This window comes from Bos mutus, chromosome 2 (assembly GCF_027580195.1).
Source record: "Bos mutus isolate GX-2022 chromosome 2, NWIPB_WYAK_1.1, whole genome shotgun sequence".
NCBI classification, from domain to species: Eukaryota; Metazoa; Chordata; class Mammalia; order Artiodactyla; family Bovidae; genus Bos; species Bos mutus.
In genome coordinates this window covers 31,789,343-31,805,673 of record NC_091618.1, presented here as the reverse complement: position 1 = coordinate 31,805,673, position 16,331 = coordinate 31,789,343, and the positions used below count along the sequence as shown (strand labels likewise).

The 16,331-nt window shown below is 38.7% G+C and overlaps 1 protein-coding gene across 1 annotated transcript in view; it reads right to left on the bottom strand.

The window, feature by feature from the left end:
• The window catches only part of PECR (peroxisomal trans-2-enoyl-CoA reductase), a 53,853-nt gene that overhangs the window by 27,416 nt on the left and 10,106 nt on the right, over positions 1 to 16,331 (bottom strand). The window contains exons 3-5 of the mRNA XM_005896179.3: positions 15,275 to 15,440; positions 7,550 to 7,631; positions 1,046 to 1,142 (exon numbers count right to left, since the gene is read on the bottom strand). Coding sequence (XP_005896241.2) covers positions 1,046 to 1,142; positions 7,550 to 7,631; positions 15,275 to 15,440 — 345 coding nt within the window. The remainder of the gene's footprint in view (positions 1 to 1,045; positions 1,143 to 7,549; positions 7,632 to 15,274; positions 15,441 to 16,331) is intronic.

The following is a 16,331-nucleotide window of genomic DNA, read 5'->3' as shown; positions in this document are numbered from 1 at the left end:
GCCAGGCCTCCCTGTCCATCACCAACTCCTGGAGTTTACTCAAATTCATGTCAATTGAGTCGGTGATGCCATCCAACCATCTCATCCTCTGTTGTGCCCTTCTCCTCCCGCCTTCAATTTTTCCCAGCATCAGGGTCTTTTCCAATGAGTCAGCTCTTCGCATCAGGTGGCCAAAGTACTGGAGTTTCAGCTTCAACATCAGTCCCTCCAATGAACACCCAGGACTGATCTCCTTTAGGATGGACTGGTTAGATCTCCTTGCAGTCCTAGAGACTTTCAAGAGTCTTCTCCAAAACCACAGTTCAAAAGCATCAATTCTTCGGCGCTCAGTTTTCTTTGTAGTCCAACTCTCATGTCCATACATGACCACTGGAAAAACCATAGCCTTGACTAGATGGACCTTTGTTGGCAAAATAATGTCTCTGCTTTTCAATATGCTGTCTAGGTTGGTCATAACTTTCCTTCCAAGGAGTAAGTGTCTTTTAATTTCATGGCTGCAGTCACCATCTGCAGTGATTTTGGAGCCCAGAAAAATAAAGTCTGACACTGTTTCCATTGTTTCCCCATCTGTTTGCCATGAAGTGATGGGACCGGATGCCATGATCTTAGTTTTCTGAATGTTGAGTTTTAAGTCAACTTTTTCACTGTCCTCTTTCACTTTCATCAAGAGGCTCTCTAGTTTTTCTTCGCTTTCTGCCATAAGGGTGGTGTCATCTGCACATCTGAAGTTATAGATTTTTCTCCCAGCAATCTTGATTCTAGCTTGTGCTTCATCCAGCCCAGCATTTCAAGCTTATATATCACTATTTTGTAACTATTTCACAGATAATTCTCGTATACAGCCAGGATTGAGAATCACTGACTTAATTTAACCTTCTTGACAATCTGGTTGTAAATCAAAGCGTACTTCTTTCTGATTTTATCTATTTTTAAAAGCCAATCTTTTCTAGTACACATGCATATTAACAAATACCTCTATGAACAACACAAATGAAATCAGAAAAGCACAATTTGTCAAGAGCTTTCATATTGAACATTTACGTACGGGGGCAACACTATTGATCCTTACTCCACTGCTGGCCCATTCCAAAGCTAAGGACTTGGTGAGGTTGTAAACACCTTCTCTGGCAGCTCCGCTATGCCTTTAAAAGACAAAATACAAACATCACCATCAGCTTCTATTGACCATGTCTCATATTACCTAAACTGATAGGTTTACCAGTGACCTGTCAGAGTCCCGCAAGAAGATTCTTATTATGAGTCCCTGTCTGAGCCATAAAAAAGAACCAGGTCCTTCAATATTAAAGTGAAACTATAGCTATCTGCTCGTCAAACAAATCTCACATAAGTCAAGGCCCACATCTTCCTGTTTGCATGCATGTTCCGTCACGTGCAACTCTTTTGAGATCCCATGGACTGTAGCCCTCCAGGCTCCTCTGTCCAGGGAATTTTCCAGGCAACACTACTGGAGTGGGTTGCCATTTCCTACTCCAGGGGATCATCCCAACCCAGGGAATGAACCTGCGTCTCTTGCATCTCCTGCACTGGTAGGTGGATTTTACCATTGCGCCACCTGGGAAGCCCCAAGGCCCACACAAGTTCCCCCCAAATCACCATGTGCAAAACAGGAATATTTTGAGGAACTTTTAATTATGAAAGAAAATAAGTAAACTGGTAATTTGGAGGGTTACAAGTGTGGTTATTCTTTAAATCAATTTTAGGTAATAAGGTATATGAAATTCATATGTCAGGCTAGAAATAATATCAAAAGAACTTCTAGACATACCAAAATTTAAATAAATGTTAAGATATTTCCAGGGAAGAGGTTCAAAATATTTTGGTCTGCACCCATATGGTGCAAAAGGTAGAGACATACCATGGTTTAGAATTTCCAAGCATGTAACCACTCCTTACTAGAGATTACCGCTAGAGCCCCAATTTCCTGATGAAAGCCCACTCCCACCCCAGTGTCGGCTGCAGAGCCCTAGCAGGACTCCAGGCAGAAGCCAACTGCTCCCATCTGCCAGAGTTACCTGAGCAACCTCATCATCATCAAATGCAGCCAACACCTGTGTCACACTACATCCACCCATCCCGGGGGGATTCACACGACGGGTTTCCTTGCTTGACACCAATGCTAGGAGGGGCCCTTCTGGAGTACCTCCCAGCTGGGCAGGGTCACAGGGTTAATGCGTTGCTTTACACCACCGGAAGCAAGAGGCGGGAACAGAACAGATGAGCGTCTGCAGGACGCACAGTCAAGTCCGGGCCCTCTTCTGTGAGGAGGACCTAGAGGTGCTTCTCCCCTTGTCCTCATCCCCTGACCACCAGGGCCACCACATGAAGTCCAGACTCTCGAACAGCCCTCAACCCCCCACACGCCTCTCGAGAGAAAGAAGCAGGTGGAAGACCAGAGACAGAAAGCACTTTCTGAATTTCAGCATGGGAAGCAGTCTGCAGAATGTGAGCAAGAGGCGGGTGAAGGGTGGCGGAATACACCCCCCCGAAGTATGCTGCTGCCCTGGTGGAGCGATCATTTTCAGCTGGGGTCCCTTGAAAAACAGCAGATGCAGAGAGAGGCTTTCTCAGAGAGAGGCTTTCTCTGAACTCCCCTTATTGGCCAAATGGAACTGAGTGTCATAAATCCCTTCCCCGGGAGTCTCTTCAACCAGGGGAGGCTGACTGTTGTCACGGGTGGGAGACTAGAGGTCAACGCCACATCCGAACAAACATCGTCACCGACTATCATATCTCCCATCTATTCTTCAAAAGGCCCATCCATCTTTCCTAAAGATCATCTACTCCCCACCCCAAGAGGCCTATAACCCCTCTCCCCATTCCCTATTAAGTGAAAATGAAAGTCAGTCATGTCTGATTCTTGGCAACCCCATGGACTATACAGTCCATGGAATTCTTTAGGCCAGAATACTGGAGTGGGTAGCCTTTCCCTTCTCCAGGGGCTCTTCCCAACCAAGGGACTGAACCCAGGTCTCCGTATTGCAGATTCTTTACCAGCTGAGCCATGAAGGAAGCCCAAGAATACTGGAGTGGGTAGCCTCTCCCTTCTCCAGTGGATCTTCCCGACTCAGGAATCGAACCAGGGTCTCCTGCATTACAGGTGGATTCTTTACCAACTGAAAGATCAGGGAAGCCCATTCCCTACTAAGACTGTGTTTAATCCTAAATTCAAAGCCCCAACAGGCAGTCACTTATTTTTCCCTGGGTATCTCCCATGTATACATGAGGTACACATGTGAATCAACTTCTTTTTGTTTTTCTCTTGCTCATCTGTCTTTTATTACAGGGGTCTCAGCTAAGAGCTCAGAAGGGCACAGGGAAAATTATTTTTCCTCCCCTGCATAGTTCTCTCAAGGTTAGCTGATGAAGAGAAGGACATTTAATACAGACTCAGTGCAACCACAATAGCATCTTCAGACTACATCTCCACACTCAAAGATCTACTGAAGAGGCTGGCAGAGAAGAGTGTGATGTCAGAAGGGAAACTGCTGCTGGATGGTGAGACCACCTACGACAGGTATGACAACCTGAAGGCCCCAGCTCTCTGTTCGTTCCATAAGGAAGAAAGGATATGCCCTGCCTCTGCAGTATTTGGCACTGAAGAAAATTACACAGAAATTGAAAGTTACTCTGGATCTTTGAAACAGCACATCCTAATCTGTTTGTTTCTGGGGATTGAAAAAAAAAAAAAGGTAACATTTGTGAAGAAAAAGCAGAGAGTTTATCCAGAGAGATTTACTGCTTATCCAGTGTTGCAGTGAAAAGGGGGGCAAAGAAAAAGTGAGTTTTTCTTTCCTTTCCTGAGAACAAAGAAGATGGAGAGAACAGTGAGCAGATCCGGTTATTCCTCGTTTTTACTTTAACTGTTCCTAACCTGTTCTGCCCCCTAACTCTGCATGGACTACATTCTGCACCTACTGTCCTTTAACTCTGTGCTAATTACATCCTGAATTTGGTGCCACCTGTACAGAAGTCTCTTGGCAAACCACCCCTTGTGATTTTTCTCTTTTTCATTATAGAAAGAGGGCCGGAGTACAGTTCATAAAAGACAATGGATCCAACCACCAGGCTACTGGACTGCCAGACCCAATTATTGGGCTATCTGAACCAACCTATGACTGTTTTTGAATCAGTGCAAGAGGAAGAAGAATACAAGATCCTTATACCTTTATTCCTCATCTCCAATCCCTGACTGCTAGCCCTCATCTATATAATCCTCCAGATTCCTCTAGGAAGGCGGGGGCACAGCTCTTGAGGCACAAGCCTACTGTGTTCACCCCTCCACTGGCTGAGGATTAAAGCCACCTTTCTAGTTCCTCTAAACTCTCTGTATTTTTTTCTTCAGCTTCAATGGGCATAGGAAAGTAAGATTTTGGCAATATCACCAGCAGTCCTGTGTTCTGAAGGATTTGATTCTGGCTGGCATTGCTGGGAGTTCCAGGTGGGTGAGACACCTGAATGGACCACAGGGTTTATAAAAACACCCTTTCCAGGAAGGGAAAGTGACCCCCATCAAAACAGAACAGATGGCGGACAATTCAGCTGCAGGTTGGTGACCGTGCTATATGGGCTTTGTTCCAGCCACTCTTCTTTTAAAGCAAAAGCCCAGAGAGAAGGAAGGGAAGGGCATTTATCTGGACTACAAGTTCTGTGAGATTTCATTTCACCATCTGAATAACAAGCCTCATAGCCATTCTTTCACCGAGAACAGTTTCTGAAATACTAAGGCCTTATTTCTGTATCAGATGTGATTTAAAATGTCTACCAATCTGTGCAGGAGGAGATTATGAGTGATAAACCACCTGAAAGGCTAACACACTGCTTCATTTCCTTCCTATAATTTATGAATAGGAGGTAGAATAACATCCAACTCTCAGTGAATCTAGCACTAACAAAACTTTTAAATCCTTCTAAAACTTAAAACATATAAATGAAATCATACATACATGATCTTTTCCATCTGGCTTCTTTCACTCAGAATATTATTTTCGGATTTATCCACATTGCTGCATGAATCAATAGTTCACTTTTCATTTCTGAGGAATACATTATATAGCTAAACCATAATTTGTTTATTCATTCATTCATTGATAGGTATTTGGGCCATGAATTCTCTCTCCATGAGAGATACCAAGCCTGTCTCTTGCCCTTGTAATTATTGACAATGACCCAAAAGATCAGCCGGTCAGTCTAAGCTCCTTTGCATAGATTGTAGTGGAAATTGGACTACTCTTAGATGACACTGAAAATGTCAGGAAATGATCAGAACCAGAGAAGCATGTGTGAAAACAACAATGCAATTCAAACACACAAACAAGAGATACTCAGGTAGCCTTTTAACAAATGAATAGATGATCCACTGAGATACTATATCTTGCCCATCAGAGTTGTCCAGAAATTGACAATACACATTTTTCGTGAGGTTCTGAGGAACAGGCACTCTCGTTCATTGCTGATGGGACAGCAAAAAGCAAAGAAACTTGCAAATGCCTAACAGGATGCCTTTACCCTCCACCCAGCAATCCAACTTTGGGGATGTACCCTGAAGATGCTACTGCTGCTGTTGCTAAATCACTTCAGTCATGTCCGACTCTCTGTAACTCTATGGACTGTAGCCCAGCAGGCTTCTCTGTTCATGGGATTCTCCAGGTAAGAATATTGAAGTGGGTTGTCATGCCCTTCTCCAGGGGATCTTCCTGACCCAAGGATGGAACCCATATCTCTTATGTCTCCTGCATCTGCAGATGGGCTCTTTACAACTAGCACCACTTGGAAAGCCCACCCTAAAGATATACCTCTGCAAATATGAAAGAAGTATTTATAATGTTATTCATTGCAGAATTATCTGTAATAGCAAAATATAGAAACACAAATTTCTATTAAGTTTGAGACAATGTGTGCTTTTGAAATAATCAATTTGAAAAGAAGTCTGTGACTTCATAGTAGTATACTAAAAAAGTTAATAATATTAATAACATATATTAAAGAAGTGATGGTTGTAATGTTAATAAAAGTCTTTCTACAAAAGAGTATCATCTAAAGAATCTGCCTGTAATGCAGGAGACCTAGGTTCAATCCCTAAGTTGGAAAGATCCCCTGGAGAAGGAAATGCACTCCAGTATTCTTGCCTAGAGAATCCCATGAACAGAGGAGCCTGGTGGGCTACAGTCCATGGGGTTGCAAAGAGTCGTACATGACTAACTAAGCACTGTACCATCAACTAAAAAGCACAGAAGCAACTATGAAGTCAGAAAAACCCACATTTTCACAGCCCCAGTGTAATGAGTGATTCACAAAAGGGTCAACAATGGTTGCTAAAATCATGGTGGCAAACAATATTAACAGAGTACCAAATTATTGCCGTATCAATTACTTACTAATTGTAAAGGGATTAAGATCACCACCTTACTTAACAGGTTATTTCTGGGATGAAAGAGTATGGAGGACTTGACTTTCTACATTATATAGTTGTTTGTTTAAACTAGCATGCATAATTTAATACTAAGATAGGTCTACTCCACAAAAACAGAAATTCTGTGTTAGAAAGTTTTTTATAAAATTTTAATTTAAAAAATGGAAAGAATCAGAGCTTACAAGATACAAAAGGAATCAGCATAACTCATTTTTTTTTTTAATCATACTCTTTAACTATTAAACTTGGTCAAGTAGCTTCCTGGTATGTTTTTCAACTTTTTGTTTTGATTAGCCTTTTAGCTATTATGAAAGAATCTACTATGCCAGTAGGCTGTTCATTTACTTTCTTTAAAAAAAAATGTTAACCAACTATAAACCAATATAAAATAAAAAAGTTTAAAAAAATTTTTTAAATCAGTTTCCAAAATAAAAATTTATTAAAATCAGAATAAGAGTCAAATAGGTCAAATTCTATTATGGAATAATAATTTACTAGCAGTTCTATTTAAATCTGGATAGGTATATCCATAAGGCTCAAAACTAAATTATCATAGATTGGTTTCATTTCATCATTTTAACCAGAAAGATGTCTCCAGATACATTTAGTTACATCTGGATTAGGACTGCCAGATAAAATACAAGACATTCAGTTAAATGCGAATTTTTACAGGAGACAACAAATCATTTTTAGCGTAAGCATGCCCCATGTGGAAATTCCCTGGCAGTCCAGTGGTTAGGACTCCACCCTTCTAACTGCAGGAGGGCATGGGTTCTATCCCTGGTGAGAGAATTAAAAACCCGCAAGTGCACTGTGTGGCCAAAACAGACAAAAACAACAAGAATGCTCCATGAGATATTTGGGACATACTGATAAAAAAAAATTATTTAACTGGGCCTATTACTGTTTTTATTTCCTTGGAAAATTGGGTAACCCTAATAGGAATGGTAATGTTTTAGAAGTACGTTTCAAAGTTCAATAAAGGGAATTTTAAGTATTGGAGTCCCAATGCATTATAGGGATTAACAATCTCTATTTAAGAAAACCGCTCTAACCTACTCCCCAGCTATTCAATGGACAAACCCAAAGACATAGGAAGAAAAAAATGTAAGTGCTTACACAGCTCCTGGAAATCCATTTTTAGTCAGTACAGTGATATTGACAATAGATCCTCCATGTTCTTTCATCCAGGAGTTGTAAACTGCAGGAGACAGAAAGACAATCCTATTAAATAGTGTCCTGACTCTTCCCTGATACCGTGTTCCAGCTTGCTGCTTATACGATATTTTTAAAATTCTAATTTATATTTTTTTATAAAAATATTGAGGTATAATTTACTTTGACAGCACATATAGATAACATAAAATTCATCCATTTTCTGTGTATGACTTAATGGTTTTTAATAAATACATATCACCACAATCCAGTTTTCAAATATTTCTGTCACTCCAAAAAGTCCCTTTGTGACCATTTGCAGTCCAACCCATCCCCAGGCAAACGTTCATCTACATTCTCTTTCTATAGATTTGCCCTTTCTGAATATTTCATATATTTGGTCATTTGTGCCTGCCTTCTTTAACTCAGAATAGTTTTGGGGAGGTTCATCCATACTGTAACACATGAAAATAAAAATGTTACTTTCTATTGCTAAATAGTATTCTATCATGTGTACATTCCATATTTTATTTACCCATTCACCAACTGATGAACAACTGGACAGTTTCCACTTTTGGATGATTATGAATACAAGTCTTTGTGTGGACATATGTATTTGCTTCTAGTAGGGAGCTACCAACAAGTGGAACTGCTGTGTCATATGCTAAATCTGCATATGACCTGGTAGCTCAGATAGTAAAAAATCTACCTGCAATGCAGGAGACCCTGGTTCAATCCCTGGGTCAGAAGATCCCCTGGAGAAGTAAATAGCTACCCATTCCAGTATTCCTGGGCTCCAAAATCACTGCAGATGGTGACTGCAGCCATGAAATTAAAAGACACTTGCTCCTTGGAAGAAAAGCAGTAACAAACCTAAACAGCATATTAAAAAGCAGAGACATTACTTTGCTGACAAAGGTCCATATAGTCAAAGCTATGGTTTTTCCTGTAGTCAGGTATGGATGTGAGAGCTGGACCATAGAGAAGGCTGAGCATTGAAGTGAAAAGAAAGTGAAAGTGGCTCAGTTGTGTTCAACTCTTTGTGACCCCATGGACTATACAGTCCATGGAATTCCCCAGGCCAGAATACTGGAGTGGGTAACCTTTCTCTTCTCCATGGGATCTTCCGAACCCAGGGATGGGAACCCAGGTCTCCCACATTGCAGGCAGATTCTTTAACAGCTGAGCCACAAGGGAAGCCCTATTAAACAGTGCTTGACTCTTACCTGATACCATTCCAGCTTGCGGCTTATATGATATTTTTAAAATTCTAATTTATATTTTCTTTTTATAAAAATTTTTATTGAGGCACTGAAGAATTGATGGTTTTGAACCATGGTACTGGAGAAGACTCTTGAGAGTCCCTTGGACTGCAAGGAGATCAAACCAGTCCATCCTAAAGGAAATTAATCCTGAATATTCATTGGAGGGACTGATGCTGAAACTGAAGCTCCAGTAATTTGGCCACCTGATGCAAAGAGCTGACTCATTAGAAAAAGACCCTGATGCTGGGAAGATAGAAGGCAGGAGGAGAAGGGGACCACAGAGGATGAGATGGTGGATGGCATCACCGACTCAACAGACATGAGTTTGAGCAAGCCCTGGTGGATGGTGAAGGAGAGGGAAACCTGGCGTGCTGCAGTCCATGAGGTCGCGAAGAGTTGGACACAACTGAGCAACTGAACAGTAACAACCAGTATTCGTGCCTGGAAAATTCCATTGACAGAGGAGCCTGGTGGGCTACAGTGCATGGGGTCGCAAATAGTCTGACACAACTGAGCGACTAACAAACACACATACATGTTAAATCTATGCTTAACTTTTTAAGAAACTGCTTAACTATTTTCCAAAGTGTTTTCACCATTTTACAGTCTCATCAGAAATGCAGGAGGGTTCCAGTTTCTCCACAAAATTATCTGGCTTTTTGGTTAAAGCCATTCTAATGGGTATAGTGTGGTATCTCACTGAGACTTTGATTTGCATTTTTTTAATGACTTAAATGGTGTTAAGAATCTTCTCATGTGCTTATTCACCATTTGTATATCTTATTTGGTGACCCATCTATTCAAATCTTTTGCCTTTTTTTAAAATTTGGGTTGCTTTTATAAGACTTTTTGTATATTCTGGATATAAGTCTGTTATCAGATATGTGATTTGTAAAACGTTCTTCCCAATCTGTGGTTTATTTTTTCATTTTCTTATTGGTGTCATTTGAAGCACAAACATGTTTAATTTTGATTAAGTCTAATTACAATTTTTTATTTAATTGATGTATTTTTAGTGGGTATCTTAGGATTCTGCCTAACCCAAAGTCATAAAGATTTTTTCCCTTACTTGCTTCTAAGTTTTATAATTTTATTTCCTGAGTTTAGGTCCATGATCCTAATTTTGGACTTTCAGTTAACTTTTATTTATTATGTGAGGTAAGACTCTTTTGCATGTGGATATCCAACTTTACCGGCACTGTTTGTTGATGAGACTCTCATTTCCCCAGAGAACTGCCTCGGCACATCTGATGAAAATCAATTGATCATAAATATTAGGATTTACTTCTGGATTCTCAATTCTGTTTCATTGATCTATACATCTATTCTTATGCCAGTGTTATACTGTCTCATCTTAAAATCAATAAACAGTTTTGAAATCAAGAAGTATTTCTTCTTTTGTAAAATTGCTTTGGCTATTTTGAGTCCTTTGCATGTCCATATATATTCTAGGATCAGTTTGTCCATTTTTGCAAAAGGATTGATAAGGATTGCATTGAACCTACAGATCAATTTGGAAAGAACTACCATCTTAAAAATATTAAGTCTTTCAATTCATAAACACAGAATGTCTTTCCATTTATCTACATCTTCTCTCGTTTCTCTCAGCAATGTTTTGCAGTTGTTAGCATATAAACCTTATACTATTTTGCTAACTTTATTTGTAAATATTTTATCCTTTTTGAAGGCAATTTGAAATTTAGGCAAACTTTCTATTCACACAAATCAAGGCAATATTAGAGATGTACATCAGGACTCACTTCAGTGGACGTCCAGTTTTTAGAATGGAAAGACCAGAGAACAATTCAATACCTATTCTATTAAAAGCTTGAGCAAAAGCAAGCTTTTCTATCCACTACTATTTAATGCTTTCTAGTGAATTCTCACCAAATCGTGTTATGACAGAAAAAAAGGAGGTAAAACCACAAGAAAACATAAAATACAATATTTTTTAAATCTAAGGCAATTTTTTCATACCCTGGTGGCTCAGATGGTAAAGAATTTGCCTACAATGCAAGAGACCCTGGTTCGATCCCTGGGTTGGGAAGATCCCCTGGAGAAGAGAATGGCAACCCACTCCAGTATTCTTGTCTGGAGAATTCCATGGACAGAGGAGCATGGTGAGCTACAGTCCATGGGTGGCAAAGAGTTGGAAATGACTGAGTAACTGGTCCAGTGGCTAAGACTCCATGCTCCCAATGCAAGGGGCCTGGGTTCGATCCCTGGTCAGGGAACTAGATTTCACATGCTGCAACTAAAAGATCCTACTTGCCACAACTAAGACCCAATGCAGCCAAATAAATAAATAAACAAATATTTTTTTTAAAAAGAATTAATAATTAGGAAGTGTGAAGATGTAGAAACAAAGAATAGGTGTTGGGCTGGGAAACTGGTAAAAACTTATAAATCAGACACATAGCAGAGTCCCTGAAAGATACAGATAAAGGTTTGACACACATTCCTAAGTTGTTTTTACAGGAAGACCCTCACCAGATGAAAACTGCTGACTGCAAGCACGCATAAGCTAGACCAGTTGAAACCAAAAGATCAGTGATGCTCAAAACTTCACCTGGATGCCAACCAAGCTGAAAATTGTGCATGAGCTGATCACCTGCCCTGCAGCTCCCTCCCTAACACTGACATTAAAAACTCTCCCTTGGGGCTTCCCTGGTGGCTCAGTGGTACACAATCTGCATGCCAGCGAAGGACACATGGGTTCCATCTCCCATCTGGGAAGATCCCACAGGCTGCAGAGCAACTAAAGCTGGTACGCCACAACTACTGGGCCTGTGCGCTAGAGCCCAGGAGCCTCAACTGCTGAAGCTCGCCTGCCCTAGAGCCTGTGCTCTATACCAAGAGAAGCCACTGCAATAAGCCTTCCCACTGCAACTAGAGTAGGCCCCGCTCTCTACACTACAGAAAAGTGAGAGCAGCAACAAGACCCAGGACAGCCAAAAGTAAAATAAGTTATGGGGAAAAAAAACAAAACCCTTCCCTGAAAGCTATTAGGGAGTTCACATCTTTTGAGCATAAGCTGCTCACTCTCCCCATACTTTCCTTCACGGCAACCCAAAGTTCAGTTGACTGGCTTCACCACATGCAGGCGAGCAGACCCAAGTTTGATTCAGTAACATATCAGTATAGCTTCCTAGATTTCTGTTGGAACAAAATATTCTAGGCTTTTCGTGCACATTTACTCCCCCAGACCTGTAATAAGCTGTTTCACTAAGGAATCCCAGTTCCTTTTAACTGGAAGTAACATTCAGAGATCACATAAAGGATGCTAGGAGAACACACTGTCACTGAATTAATAGCTGTTTCTTTTCAGGGGACAAAGCCAGGGAATACATATTTTATTTTAAAGAAAAAATATATCTTGAGTCCATGCTAATGTTTCTAATTAAATTCTGGACTATAGGGGTTTTTATTCAGCCTCATCTGTCTACATTCACTTCTCCTTTTGCCAATGCCAAAAATCTTGGTTCTCAATTGCACTAAAATAACTTATTTACAGAGATATGGAGGCCTGGCATGCTGCAGTCCATGGGGTCGCAAAGAGTCAGGCACGACTGAGCGACTGAACTAAACTGATTTACTCGCTTTAGCCCACAGGACACGCCATAAGTCTCCGAATAATATCGCCAACACTACTAGATTTTAAGGGAAATTCCAATATGATTATGTGATAATTGATCTTACTGAATTACTGTATATTTCCTTTGGTGTGATAATGGTATTGCAGTTGCATAGACAACATTTCTTTATTCTTTAAAAATGTAAGTCAAAGTGTGATGATGTATGCAATTCACTTTTAAATTATTTGTGAAAAGGGTGTGGGGTGTTGATGGGAGATAGAAAGGGAGCGAGGATGAGAGGGGGAAAGACACAGAGATTAGAGAATGCAAATACAGCAAAATGTTAGCACTTGGTGAACCTAAATGAAAGGTATACAGACAGGGATCAGAGATACAGTAAGTTCAGTTCCAGACCGTCACAACAATGCAATATTGCAATAAAGTGAATCACACAAATTTTTTTTCTTTCCCAGTGCATATAAAAGTTATGTTTACACTATACTATAGTCTATTAAATGTACAACAGCATTATGTCTAAAAAAAAAGTACCTTAATTTAAAAAATATTTTATCACTAAAAAATGCTAACCATCACCTGAGCCTTCAGCAAGTCATAATCTTTTTGCAATAGTATCATCAAAAATCACTGATCACAAATCATCATAACAAATATAATAATGAAAAAGTTTGAAATATTGTGCTAACTACCAAAATACGACACAGAGACCCAAAGTAAGCAAAAGCTGTTAGAAAAACATTGCTGACAGATTTGCTTGATGGGCAATAAAACAAAACATAATAAAACAAGGTATGCCTTAGAAGAGTTCATTGCATTATTATTTCTTTAGCTTTTTCATATATTCAAAATTTTTCCAAAAACAAATGGAGAGAAAAAAATTTCTACATTAGTAAAATGAATAATTAAAGGTTATAAAAAAGTCTAAATTCACCAGAAATTTAAACGTGGATCTTTACACAATTCTTTAACAGCCGCATATGGTATCAAAGAGTACAAGCTGAAGAAGCTGAAACTTCAGGGCAGTCATGACTTAAATCATTTTAATTACATAAACAATACACATTCAATTTAGAAAAATTAGAAAAAGCAGAGAAGCAAAAAGAAAAAGATGAAAATAATATGTAATTTTACCTCCCAGAGATGTCAATGTTTTATTAGAAACTCTTTTAGAATTATCTCTATTTATATATAGCCATATAATAAATATATACTGTTTTTTGCAGAAATGTGATCACACTGGATAGAGTGTTTTAAACCTTTTTTTTCACTCAGTGATATCTAGGAATATCTTTTCATACTGAGAAGTAGACTTTTGTACCTATATTTTTAGTGGCTGCATAGTACTTTATCCTATAGATGTATAAACTTCACTCAACTAATATTTTACTTTAAAATATTTAAATGGTTTTCAGTTTTTCACTATTATTATTCTGGTATAGAAAAATATATGTCCCATATTCCTTGCTGTCAAAACCAAAAGCTAAGTCCCATTGTTTAAAGTAAAAACAAAATAAAAACTATAGGCCTTGGATTCTTTAATTCAATTCTGGCTAATAAAAATCATAACTGAATCTAGACTCTGCAAAGTTCTATTTAATGGAACTGATGGTTTGTAAGAGATTGCTGACTTGAGTGCTGGAAGATGTCAAAGCACTGAACTATGAAGGCTGAGTCAGAGACTAAAACCTGTCTCCTAGCACTCATTCTCCTCTTCTTACAAGAAATTGAATTTGTACTTAGGCACACAGCTAAAGATTCTATTTCCCAGTATCACTTATAGGTAGGCATAATCATTTAACTGAGTTTGAGTTGATGATGAATGTCAGTAAATGTAATGGTGCTACTTCCAGACAATGCTGTTAAAAAGAATGAATTTTACACTTCTCTGAATTCCTGCTGTCTAGAATGCAGTTATGATGGCAGGAACTGAAGCAACCATTTTGGACTAGGGAATGGACATGTTAAAGACTGTAAACAAGAACAAAGTCCTTATTCCCTAAGGATTATGAAACTACCATACTATCCCTGGACTATACACCTTGAATTTTTATGTGAGGGAGAAATTAACTATCTTATTCAAGCTCCTATATTTTTCTGGATCTCTACACTTCAGTAGTCAATCCTGTTGTCACAATTAATACAGAACTCTGTATTACCAGTTAGGTAAAGTCTGAAAATGTCTTCAAGACCTTTGACTTAGAAATGTTAAGAATATAAAGCCTAATCCATGTTGGGGTAAAGACCCTGTGGGTCAGAATTATACTCATTTCACATTTTGCAGCATAGAAATGTCCTGAATAGCTTGTAAGGAAACTCTTCAGTTACCCAATTTCAGGGTTGAGTATTACCACCTATGAAAGATAACCTTTAATCCAAAAACTATGCATGTGTGCTAGTTAATTATTAGTCAGAAAAAATGTAGACTCTGGTATTCTCCTTGAAGGTTTCACAGAATTAATAGGTCCTTACAATAGATTTAACAGATTCATTTCTTAAAAACAAAGTAAGTATGGAGTTTTCCTTAATTTAATGAAGCACTTTGTAGCTATATCTTTGTACAAATTCTTAATCATTTTTACATAACTTCCTAGAAATAAAATCAACAGATCAAGCAAATTCATATTTTTAAAATACTGCCAAATTACTCTCCAGAAATATAGCAATTTACATGGCTATATTGTATATAAGTTAAATTAGGGCAATAAGTGTTGATGACAATAAGTGTTGTGAGGGACTCAGTGTTCTGAGCCCCTCACAATTTCTCTTTCAGGTGCCCTATGATCTTAACATAAATACACTTTTTGACTTTTTGGATTATTGATCACACTTGCCTGCTTTGCACATGTAGAAGGTGCCCGTCAGGTTGGTTTCAATCACAGCATTCCACCCCTTTGAACTGATTTTTTCAGCAGGAGAGAAGAACTGGCCTCCTCCATTGTTTACTAAGAAATTGATCTTACCATAAATATCTAAGGTGGATTTGACCAAATTATTTACCTAAAGAAAAACAGTAAAAGTGAACTAGTTATAGACAAATACTGTATGACAGCATTTATATGTAGAATCTAAAAAGTACAACAAACTAGTGAATATAACAACAAAAAAAGAAGCAGATTCATAGAGACAGAGCATAAACCAGTGGTTAGCAGCGTCAAGAGGGAAGCAGGGAGCAACAATGTAGGGGTAGGAGATTAAGAGCTACAGCCTGTTAGGTATAATCTAAGTTAAATGAATATATTATACAACATGGGGAATATAGCAAATATTTTATGGTAACTATAAATGGAGTATCACCTTTAAAATTATGAATCACTATATTATACACCTGCAACCTATGTAATATTATACATCAATTATACTCCAGCAAACAAATAAAATTTTAAGAGTGAACTGGTTAATAACTAACTTGCTACTTGGACTTTATCATGTGCTTTAGGAGAGTAGCAGAGCTTACAATATCTCACAGTGAATAGTAACTCTGAGAACCATAATAAATGAAGACGTAGTCACAATAAATAAACCTGAAAACCCTGTGTCACCCACAGATCAATATGCTAAATACCCATATGCTTCAATATGCTTCATATCAATATGCTTCAATACCCATAGATCATAATGCTAAATTTAGAATTTTGATGACAAGATTTATCCAAGGATTTGGATCACTCATCCAATAATCTGTAAACTGTAAATATATATAATATCCTGGGTGTTCATTGGAAGGACTCATGTTGAAGCTGAAACTCCAATACTTTGGCCACCTGATGCGAAGAGCTGACTCATTTGAAAAGACCCTGATGCTGGGAAAGATTGAGGGCAGGAGGAGAAGGGGACAACAGACGATGAGATGGTTGGACGGCATCACTGACTCAATGGACATGGGTTTGG